Source organism: Oncorhynchus kisutch, linkage group LG3 (genome assembly GCF_002021735.2).
Source record: "Oncorhynchus kisutch isolate 150728-3 linkage group LG3, Okis_V2, whole genome shotgun sequence".
Lineage (NCBI taxonomy): Eukaryota > Metazoa > Chordata > Actinopteri > Salmoniformes > Salmonidae > Oncorhynchus > Oncorhynchus kisutch.
Window position 1 is genome coordinate 59,340,072 of NC_034176.2, and position 12,081 is coordinate 59,352,152.

Genomic DNA, 12,081 nt, shown 5'->3' on the forward strand with positions numbered 1-12,081 from the left:
TTTAAATGTCAACCATTTTATTAGACTATCATTTTATCATAAGTGCCAGATTGCAATACATTATGCTGCATGAGTTAAAAATAACTCGAAACCGTAGGCTATGCCAAGTTGTCACTTCCAATCGTTTCTTTAGTCATCAGCTCACTAGGAGAATTGACTTTTTCGGATGGACATGCCAGTCTATGAAATGGGAAGGCAATAGTGAGACGGAAATACATGTAAATGAATTCAAAACAAGTGAGAACCACCATGAATTAAGCATGATAAACACTTTAATTTTCAACCCATCATCCCATAAACATTCAAAAGCAATGATCATATTTCCCGATTACACGCAGAATCCACACACAAAACACAAAAATAAAATCTATTAGACATCACTATTAATCATTAGTTTAAAAAAAAGTTCAAACCACAGGCATGAGATAGCAAAATAAATATTTGGATGTTAGACCAGTACCACCTGAAAACAGTGCCCCACGTTAATTCAAAATGAAATACATTTTTTAAATATTAGACGCTTAGACATTGATGATAATATTGATGATTGCACTTTGTTGGTTAAATAACAAACCTATTTCCCCTTGTAAGTAAAAGTAGTTTAAGTGTTATGTGGACCATTCTTCAATTTAACGCCACAGTTTAGTTGACATGTTTAATGAACACAATGTTTGGCAGTCTAAAGACACACCATGTTTATCATGTGAGACAAACAAGATTATTAAGAGTGAGAAAGACTAAAAAGGACATGACCAAACCAGAGGGGTCAGTAGTACAGGCCATTCCAATACCACTGTGAGTAAGAGGCAGTGGAAAGGGGGAGCTGTCAAACAAGGATAGGACATTGTGTCAGGTATTTGGAGGGGAATTTGAGAAAAGGGAGGGGAAAAGTGCATAATAAACTTGACACATACATTAACCCTCATTATGGACCATGTACTATGCGCATGATATACAGTAGAGCACAATGGATGCATCCAGTGTAAATACCCTGTTTGGGTCAGTGGACTCCATGTGTAAGATTCCACTATAGCAGTCCATAGAAAACAATAACTTTTACAGATTGACATACAGAAGGCAATACAGGAAGACAATGGATGACTGGACATGCATAATAATTCAAGTAGCAGTACAATAGCAATGCTTCCCCCAAAACAAATAAATCAGTGTTTTGCAGATCAGGATGACTTGGATTGAACATTTGAACATTGCAAATTCACCACGTAAACTGTTAGTGCCGATTTGACATCCACACATAAGGAGCTAAGCCAAAACATTGACTAAAAAGTCAACTGGGATTTCACTCCGTGTACTTTCACTCAGTAGTCCTGTTTAGATTTGGGTTCAGCCATCATTTTGGCCGTTGAAATGTATGAGGGAATGTGAATTTAAAAAAGAACACGTTCAAATTCCAACCAAATCTGTGCAAGTATGCGAGAAGTAACCTGTCTGTCTCTTTTACATTTGATCATCTTTAATGGATATTTAAACACTTAAATGGCTCATCCTCAAGAGGCTGATGGGATTAAATAAATAAACAATTCCATCGGCCAGCAAACTTAAATAAAACAGAAAGCAGGCATGACTGTTTCCCATGGTCCATCTCTTCCTGTGCTCCTTCACATAGCATCAAAATGGAACCGGTGTGCTTCCTGTCTCTTCTCCCGGTCGTCCGCTTTCTGAAACACACACAGGGCAATGGTCAGGGGTCACGAGTCAGACAAACGCAGACAAGCAGAGTCTAACAGTCAGCGATGGTGAGAGAGTGGTGGGGCTGAAACCATTATAGAATAATAATGAAACTAGCAGACCTACTGAGTGGTCAGGGGTACAATCTATCTGAGGCAGGAAATCATTATTACAAGTGTTAATGTGGTATCGCTTCAATGTACAATTACGTACCCTCTGTGGGTGAATGAGGATAATTCACGTTTATTTTTAGCGTTCCCTTGACGACAGGCAGCACATAAAAGGCACGTATGATGAAAAAAAGGGAACCGTCAAAATGCAGTGGAGACGAAGCTGACAGATTTGTTCTGGAACTACTCCCCATACGACAGACAGTCCTGATGGAGTACACCAACATCTAAGCAGAGTCTGTCGGCCGTATCTGTGTTGTTCAGGACTTAAGGGAGCAGACAGTCTTTAGGACTGAGTGTTCAGTTACTTCCACTTGTTTTTATGGCGTGTACACAGTACATGGACATAGTGTAATATCTCCTTAGGTCTCATTCAGTGAACTGGCTTGTAATCCTGTCAATATTGCCAAGTTCATTGTGGTGTATGAACATGAAATAATTGAGTGTTCAGGGGATATAATTGTGTCGTTATTCCATGTGCGATGTGTCATGTATTGAATGGTCTGAAACCTACTGATTGAGTGCTCAAGTATACAATCTTGTTCAGATTGAACGTGAGGTTCGGTAACGCGATAACTTGACCTATTTGAATGGTCTACTGAATGCGCTAACCTATCCATACTCTGTGCTAAGGCTGTGGGGCCTTGAACTAGCATAAAATGCAGGACAAAATGGGATAAGACCTTTGTCACATTGTATGCATTATGCAATGTGGAGGCATTATGCAGCCTTCATCGCTCTGAAAAGCCCTGTATTCTGTTTAAACCCACGCAAAATTCAAATAGCCCAAACAGACAACGATCGATTCCTCAGGCGTGAAACCAAAGTTACCTGACAAATAAATAGAATCCAAAATACCTCTCAGATTTACAGCTAGGCTGAAACAGAGAAGGCATTTTTATAAAAAAAAATGTTTGGCTTTCTTATATTTAACAGTGTTCTAACAAACTTCCTGAGCCGGTCTCGGCTGTTGCAGGAGGTACTATGTCTCAAACCAGCCTCTGATTCCTATTTGACCATTGAGATTTGTGGAACAAATAGCAGGGGTCAGTGTAAATATCAAAAGTCAATCACCCATCGCACCGTGACCTGGTCAACTCCACACCACAATGGAAATGGAAAGACTTATGGAGATGTGGAGCTTTTTTCCAAATGCTATTTTCCCCTGCGTGAAAGGTTAGACTCTCTTATCTAAGAGAGCTCCTTCAATTATGGTGTGTTATTGTGCTGGGCAGAGTGAGTCAGATAGAACAGGAGCGCACAGCAGCCAGGCTCAGATATGACTGCAAGGCAGTGACACTCACAATGCAGATGACACACCGGACTAGACAAAAAGATGACAATGGGTAACAAACACCCCCCCCCCCCCATTAAAAGCAAACAAAGGCAGTACCCTCGCTCAAAAAGACCCACAACACCAGAGATGTCGGCTATCCCAGTGCAACATGAACAAACACACAACCTCACAAGAACTGAGACGTCATACTGACACAAAAACAGGCTGCAGATTCAAAAGATGTGACTCATCAGCTGCAACAATAATAACATGAAGCAGATATATAAGTAACTGCCAAAATAACATAAACACTTGATTAAATAAGGGATACAAACTATACTAAAAGCAGGTGCTTCCACACAGGTGTGGTTCCTGAGTTAATGTATAAAAAAATAATAAAAAATAATAAAAATAAAAAGAGTATAAAAATGCTTGGCAGGCCATTATTTTGGCTACCATGGCTATGCCCCCATAGGATGACAATGCCCCCATCCACAGGGCACAAGTAGTCACTGAATGGTTTGATGAGCATGAAGAAAATGTAAACCATATGCCATGGCCGTCTCAGTCACCAGATCTCAACCCAATTGAACACTTATGGGAGACTATGGAGCGGCGCCTGAGACCGCGTTTTCCACCACCATCAACAAAACACCAAATCATGGAATTTCTCGTGGAAGAATGGTGTCGCATCCCTCCAATAAGAGTTCCAGAATCTATGCCAAGGTGCATTGAAGCTGTTCTGGCTTGTTGTGGCCCAACACCCTATTAAGACACTTTATGTTTGCGTTTCCTATCTCTGAAAGGGAAGGGGGCTCTGAACTGAAGTGGAGTACATTGGCCCAGTAATCACCTAAACAAATGAACAGCTAGCTATTACCTGAGCTTCCATTACCTTGGCCATCACGAACATTATCATTTAATCAACCTCTAATCAGTGACGGACAATGAGACATGTCTCTACCTCTCTTTCTGATGAAATATAATTGCTGGGCTCAGTTCCTCAGATATAGAGTCAAACATGTTATTTTAATGCAGTGTCAACTCCAATGAAGCTAGTGTTCCCGGAACAGTTCCCTAAGCAGAGAGCAATTATGGCTTCCTGCGTGCATAATCAGGCACCCACAGCAGATGGCTTTGAGAAGACGCCAACATCGCCCGGCCTCGCTTGGTGGAGAAACAGACCAGCCACGGCTGCACTGGGATGGGGATGAATTGCTCAGAGTGTTTGCATGGCAGGCTGGACACAGACCACACACGCATGTCGGCAATAGTTGCATGCAAACACATGCAAATTCTCACAAGTTTGCAAAATTCAAACCATACATGATTACCTAAACACTCAATGTAAAATTCACAAACACCCACAGGAATGTAACAAGACAACCACCACACACACACACTCCCTGGAGGACATATTTACAGGGATAATGAACAAAAGATTTGATATGCTGAAGGGGCAGAACAAAGCAATTACAGCCGAGCGTCCTCAGTGGTTATGGCCCTCTAACAGCCGTGCTGGATCTCTGTGGGAGGTTAGAGGACAGGGCCCATCTGCTGGTTCTGACCCATCTGTTCCTCTCTGAGTGAACCCTTTGCCCACAGCGGGTCTCCTGCTCTCTGGACCAGCACCAGAGCTCCCCAGCGGCACCACAGGGCCAGGAGAAGAGAAGACCCCCACCAGATACTATAGCCTGGCAATGGTGGGGAGGATCAGAGAGGACACACACTGCTCTGACCAGAACATAACCGGCTTTGGCTCAGACTATTAAGAGGAGGAGGAGGAGGAGAGGATAGTGAGGAGGAATGCAAGGGAGAAGAGGAAAAATGACAAGACAGTACAACTAAAAATGAAGGAGTAGAGATGAGGTTGATGGTGCTCATTATTGTCGATTAAAACAGTAATGATGGTAATGACGATGATAAACGGTGCAAGATGTTATTTGTGTCATTCTGTTCTTACCTTCTCCTGCCAGTGGAGGATGCCAATGATGACCAGGATGAAAACACACACGCCGATCAGCGCGATGGCAGTCAGTAGGACTATGTTACTGGGGGTCAGATACAACTTCGCACTCCAACTAAAGAGGGAACAGGTAGGAGAAAGGAAAAGCGTATCAACTACTAAACAACATAAAACTCCTACAAAAAGGTGTCTCGTCTTTTCCCAACCCTATCAGAAGGTAAGAATCAACGTGCTATATTAAGGACATTTAGCATATTTTGCTTGATCAGAGATGTTATTTGACAAGGTTTCTGTAATCACAAAATATGACTTTATGACATATTAGGTCAAAATGAATCGAGAAACTCTACATCACTGTCAGAGACGAACCATTTAAATGAAAAAGATCAAAAAACAAAAAATGACAAGCGCATTTCCTGTCTTTCGATCCACATATTTTTGTGACTATCGAAGAGAACAGAGAGTTCGTTTGAATGGTTTGACTAAAAACAAGAACAGACCCAGATTGTGGAGATACGATATTATACTACAATAAATGGCTTAAGAACAATACATCTGCTCAAATTTTTATCAAAATAACTTCATTAAGACATTCTATCAGAACTAATAAACACATTACATATTAGTGGTGAAAACAAAAACCACCAATGGCAATGGTGGCCATATGTTGCGTGAACCTATGCCCATAGGCATAATGAGACTGAAGACACCTTCACACAGATATACACTGAGCAGTCAATGTAATGTATGAACACTACATGATGTATGCGTCTACATAATGTGGGTGTGTTTTTATGAGTAATAAGTCAGTGTAGTAGGTATATACAGTGCATTCAGAAAGTATTCAGACCCCTTGACTTTTTCCACACTTTGTTACCTTACAGCCTTATTTTAAAATGGATGAAATATTTTTTTATCTACACACAATACCCCATAATGACAAAGCAAAACAGGTTTTTGCAAATGTTTGAGAAAAAATAAACTGAAATATAACATTTACCTAAGTATTCAGACCCTTTACACAGTACTTTGTTGAAGCACCTTTGGCAGCGATTACAGCCTCAAGTCTTCTTGACTGTGACATTACAAGCTTGGCACGCCTGTATTTCAGGAGTTTCTCTCTGATCTTCTCAAACTCTGTCAGGTTAGATGGGGAGCGTTGCTGCACATCTATTTCCAGGTCTCTCCAGAGATGTTTGATCGGGTTCAAGTCTGGGCTCTGGCTGGGCAACTGAAAGTTTTGGTACCCTTCCCCAGATCTGTGCCTCAACACAATCCTGTCTCGGAGCTCTACGGACAATTCTTTCGACCTCATGCCTTGGTTTTTGCTCTGACATGCACTGTCAACTGTCGGACATTATCTAGAAAGGTGTATGCCTTTCCAAATCATGTCCAATCAATTGATTTTAAACGCAGGTTGACTCCAATCAAGTTATAGAAACATCATTATAGAAACAAGGATGATCAATGGAAACAGGATGCACCTGAGCTCAATTTTGAATCTCATAGGAAAGGGTCTGAATACTTATGGAAATAAGGCATTGCTGTTTTTTATTTTTAATACATTTGCAAACATTTCTAAAAATCTGTTTTCGCATTGTCATTATGGGGTATTATGTGTAGATTAAGGGAATAGTTTTTTCTTAATCAATTTTAGAATAAGTCAAAGGGTCTGAATCGTTTCCGAAGGCACTGTATATGCAAGTGCAAGCATTTGTCAGAGTGTGTGTGTTCCATGTGTTGGTGAAATAATGTTTTAGCTGGCCATACGGAAAAGGGGGTTCTGCCATCTGCTGGCACTCAAGGGGGTAGGACTACATGTGAATGAAACAGAAAAACATTGAAACATGGCCTGAGCATGTTTGTGGGCGTCCATGTACAGATTTATGTGTGTGTGTATATGTGTACCTGCGGGGCTCGTTGTGTGGGTATGGAATGACTATGAGCTGCGAGTTGGGGATGATGGCTGTCCACTCCTGCTTCCTCACATCCTGCAAGGCAGAAACAGAGAACCAATGTTATTAGAGCCTCAGGGAGGCAGAATGAAGGGGAAGGCAATAATGGAACAACTCTAGTTCAAAGGTAACACAATGCAGGCAATATATCACACTCCTCAGTGCACATACGATGTAGGGCCCGAGTCATTTCCTGTACAGTACTGCACTACAATTTGCGCTCTAGTTCAGAGTTTAAGGAACTTTATTTTTAGAAGTTCAAGCTCAAAAGCTTTTCAAAACACGTTTCTGTATCAATTACAAAGGTAAATACCCCTCTTCAAGTTGTTAGTGGATGGCAAATCACCAGCAAACATTAAATTCACCTTTCTCACACTGTCCTCTAGAGAAGAGAGACTCATTTCCGACAACACATCTATCATTTGACAACAATAAGGGATAAGGGAAACACACTTGCTCGCTCACACGCGCAGATGCATGCCGACGCACATGCAGTGTGTGACGGCATACTTTGCATCCTCGTTGACTGAGCCACCCTAATGAGAGCCCAGGGTTTTCAGCTACCTATACCCGAGCTATTTAAAGGCATGCATTTAAGACAGACAGTCTAGTCAATTAAATAACTGATGTCTGCTGAAGTATCCCCCTGGTGTGTCAGCCTACTTCCTACAGTCCCATTAGCTGGAGTATTGTTACAATGCCGAGGGTTGTGTGCGTTTGGAAGCCATGCATATGACTCCTTCCTGACACTGAGAAATGTCAATTAAAGTGAATGACATACCTACATAGCTCAGAGATGCAAATACGATGTAAGGCAAAGACTCTAAGCGAATCAGAGCTGCAGATTCAGGGATTTTGATTCACTAATTGCTAGTGTTTGAGGTAAAATAGGTTAAGGAGAATAATGATGAACTGAATTAGTCACCTTATCGTGTCAGTGCATTGTGAACAGTGTGCTAGTTCATTAGAAGTTGCAGTGCTTAACCTACTAAGCTAACGCTGACATTTTCCTCTTCAATGCATTGTGGTTTATGCAGAACGGCAGTGAGAGACAGTGACAGGCTGCGCTTCTGGCGCTTTGGCTAAGAGAAGACGTCTGTGTTTAAGAGGAGGAAAGCGTTTCTGAGTTTTCAGAGAGTGTTTCAAAGGAGAGCGCTGGGTCTGAAGTTGGGAGTGAAGTGGGGTTTTTGGGGAGGCGATAGCAGAGCGGGAATCTTGAAAAACCTTGTGAGCAGAGGAAAGGATCCTCATGGGATTGAGACGAGTGTGCAGGAGGAGAGTAGAAGTAGAACACACTCCCTTCCTCTCTCCCTCCTCTCCCCCTCTCCTTCTCTCCTTCTTCTCTTTATCTCTCCCAAACCCTCACAGGCCTCCTGAATGTTTTCCCCTGTGAGAGAGGGTTGGAGATAGACCTGAGAGAGACAGATAGGAACTATCCTCCCCAAACTCACAGAGACAGCCAGATAGACACAGCTGTTCATTAAATGTGTACACTGAGTGTAAACATTTTAGGAACACTTTCCTAACACGTTCCTAATATTGTGTTGTGCACACTCCCCCCATTCCACAGCATTCCACAGCTTTCCACAGGGATGCATGTTGACTCCAATGCTCCCCACAGTTGTGTCAAGTTGGCTGGATGTCCTTTGGGGTGTGGACAATTCTTGATACACACAGGAAACGGTTGAGCATGAAAAACCCAGCAGCGTTGCAGTTCTTGAGACAAACCTGGTGTACCTGGCACCTACTACCATACCCCGTTCAAAGGCATTTACATTTTTTGTCTTGCCCTTTCACCCTCTGAATGGCACAGATACACAATCCACATCTCAAGTTTATCAAGGCTTAAAAATCCTTATTTAACCCTTCATCTACCTTGATTGAAATGGATTTAAGAAGTGACATCAATAAAGGATCATAGATTTAACCTGGGTTCACCTGGTCAGTCTATGTCATGGAAAGAGCAGGTGTCCTTAATGTTTTTTATACTCCGTGTATGTAGCACTGAAGACACCGTTTTCGTATACCCTCTGAATGTAAAAAGTGGTTAGCATAATACAAAGCATTATAAAGATTTTATTAACTGGTGTGTGGGGAAATGTGAACCTTAGTGGAACATTTTTCTTGCATAACTCAAAGGGTGCGAGCGAGAAAAAAGCACGTTGCGTTACTTCAGATGCTTTACTCTGTACGAGCTTCGCTCCCAAGGTAGTGAGGTATGGGCAGAAATTTGCAATGCAAATCCGCTATGATGAAGACCTCTGTTCTATTCTTTGACAGGTGAGGAACGGGAGCCAGCGTCTCAAATTCAACGGAGCCGCGCAGGGGGATCTATCGAGGAACCAACAAACAGCATTTCAAACGGCACGAGAGACAGAAGGCTGTCGGCTCCCCACCAACCCAAACCACATGCCAATGTTTGAGGTAGCACAAAAGTGGGTGAAACGAAGAAGATAATGAATTATTTACTGCATAATAGATCATCTACTTATCATATTGCAACAGGAAGAAACGTTTACAACACTTACATCAACCTGCAGTAGAGTTATTGTCAGTATCAGTGGCTCTGGGCGTGTTCTCCACATGGTTACAGTGACTAGAAACAGTATCAGTTTTATGCCGTAGGAATTAGACCTACTGCATCCTGTCCTGTCTGTGCTTTGTCTGGCATGTCCCTCCTCTCCGCTCCCCCTGTGCTGCAGCGCACCATACTGTACCTTGTCCCCGAGGGGCCGGGGGATACCCACGTACAGGTGGTCCAGGAAGTTGGCGCTGCGCCCCAGGCCCAGAACGGTGTAAGGCAACTGCAGGGAGAGGTGGGCCGACTGGCTCAGCTGGCCGGCTGCATGGAGGGGAAAAAACAAAAAAGGAGCCATGAGAACCATTCAGACCCATAAACAAGCCTCATAAAAGACACAAATCAGACCATCCCTATTCCTACCATCGCCCAGTCCAGAGGCATCTACCACCCCCTACAACACCGTGTCCTCGCCACTGGCTCACGCTCAGGCCCTGCCAAGCGCAGCCGACGTAAATCACCCGCTTTATGGTAATCAGAGAGAGCACCCTGGCAACAAATCAGGATAAATGTGGATGGACTGCATGGCTGGTCTGGACCTACACTCAGATGGAAGCATGTTTTTACATTTACAATGTGCAGCAAGGAAAAGCTTCAATGACTGATTATAGTAGGATATTCAGTCCACATAAAAGAAAACAGAGTGTTCTGCCTGGCTATTATCTACACATATACAGTACCAGTCAAATGTTTGGACACACCTACTCATTCACTCACTCATTTTCTTTGACTATTCTCTACATTGAGCAGTAGATCTAGGCTTGCATTTTGACTGGTACTGTACTGGTACTGTACTGGTACTGTTGACTCAATATTAGGAAGGTGCTCCTAATGTTTTGAACACTCAGTGTATATGTCATGTGTGCAATCAATTTAGTCCTCTCTGAACACTCACTAGTGACTCTGTGTTATGCATGTGTGGTGGGGAACGAGGTGCAGTTTCATTATGTTCTGACCTGGGGGGCATCCAAGACCCTTCCTTACATGTACAATTCAACAGAAAACAACAGAAAAGTCACTCAGTGGGGAGAGACGGGTTAATCACGCTGTTAAAAATAAAATAAAATTGCTCTGTGAAAGCAGTTTAGAGGTGTTAACGCACTGGAGAAAGGACAAAGGAAAGCTAATGACTTCATCCATGTAGATTCAGATGGATTTTGAAGTCTGGGCAACTGTCCTGACTCTACTTTCTGGCAGTAGAGCTGAGGAATGCATTGCAGTTTTGGCATTGTTCACTAATGAGAAGACAGGGGGGGGGGCAGGACTGAGTTTGGGAGACCCTGTTCTCACTGGGCTACCATGACCCGAACCAAAGGGTCTTTCTCTATACTGTCAGGTATAGGACCAAAGGTTCAGACACACACATGCACACAATAGTCTGTAGAAAGCGTGTGAGCTCTCACTTGTCCCCATGTGAACTGTTGTATGAGCTGCGTCTCAAACACACACACTGCAGCTTCTCCATCTAACTGAATTCCAGAGCAAGCTCAGGAAGGTCATCTCTGTTTAGTCAAGGTAATCATTGTGAAACTAAGAAACACACATGCACATCTCTCGCTCTCGTTTCTCCATTCAAGTTCAGACTAATGCCGGGCGAACACCACACGACTTTCAAAATCCTCACCTTAAACAACCGCCTTTCCTGAAGTTTTTGTTGTCGTCTTGCCAACGTAGTGGTGAGAATACTAAACAATGTGGCACAGACGGGGTCACACAGCAGACGATTCTTCACTTGATGTGATTAGATTGTTAACTTGGCAAGAACGAGCTGTGGCTCAAAGCAGCCGCATAAATGTTTTCACTCAGAGATTCCCGCTTGCCATACAGTGTTGAAATATTGAGCCAATACATTTTTAATTGAGTAACATTGCTTTTTAACCTCAGAGCTGTAATGATTTGACACTTTGGCTAAAGACAAGTAGGCTAGTAGTAGTCATGGCTCCTGCAGGAGAGTACACACACTGTCTTCTTCTCTGGCGAGCTCTCATTGGCTATTGCTGATGATCACCGATCTAAAAAATGTACCCTAACCCTAAAATCGGGGCCAAAATTGTCTAGTGCACGCCCAGCTTAAGTAACCACAATCTCTTAGGAAGTATGTGTTAGGTCTGGAGGAGAGGATGGTAGACGACAGACATTTTGGGGTTAACCATCTACCCTAGTGACAGGCTGTTGTTAACTAAAGGATGTGTCATGTTGCGAATGGAGAAATTAGGGGGGAAATGTCACAGTGCTGCTGGGGACGCTGGCTGGAGGATGTGTCACTCAGAGAGAAAGCTGGCTTAGGGACTGCCACTCTGCAGGTGGGGAGCTTGGTTGGAGAGAGGCCATGCACTGAAATGGGAGGGGGGGTGCTGGTTGTGCTGGCTGGATGAAGGCTTGTGGCTGGGGTTCTGGCTAGTTGCTGCGGGCTACAGCCTGGAGTCCTATCTCCCTGCAGCGCGGCC

At 43.1% G+C, this 12,081-nt stretch overlaps 1 protein-coding gene across 1 annotated transcript in view; it reads right to left on the bottom strand.

Annotated features, from left to right (window-relative positions):
• Positions 1–254: 254 nt before the first annotated feature.
• LOC109886267 (T-cell immunomodulatory protein) overlaps positions 255–12,081 on the bottom strand; it is a 120,554-nt gene continuing 108,727 nt past the window's right edge. The window contains exons 15-18 of the mRNA XM_020477989.2: positions 9,774–9,898; positions 7,010–7,092; positions 5,099–5,216; positions 255–1,679 (exon numbers count right to left, since the gene is read on the bottom strand). Coding sequence (XP_020333578.1) covers positions 1,620–1,679; positions 5,099–5,216; positions 7,010–7,092; positions 9,774–9,898 — 386 coding nt within the window. The 3' untranslated portion in view covers positions 255–1,619. The remainder of the gene's footprint in view (positions 1,680–5,098; positions 5,217–7,009; positions 7,093–9,773; positions 9,899–12,081) is intronic.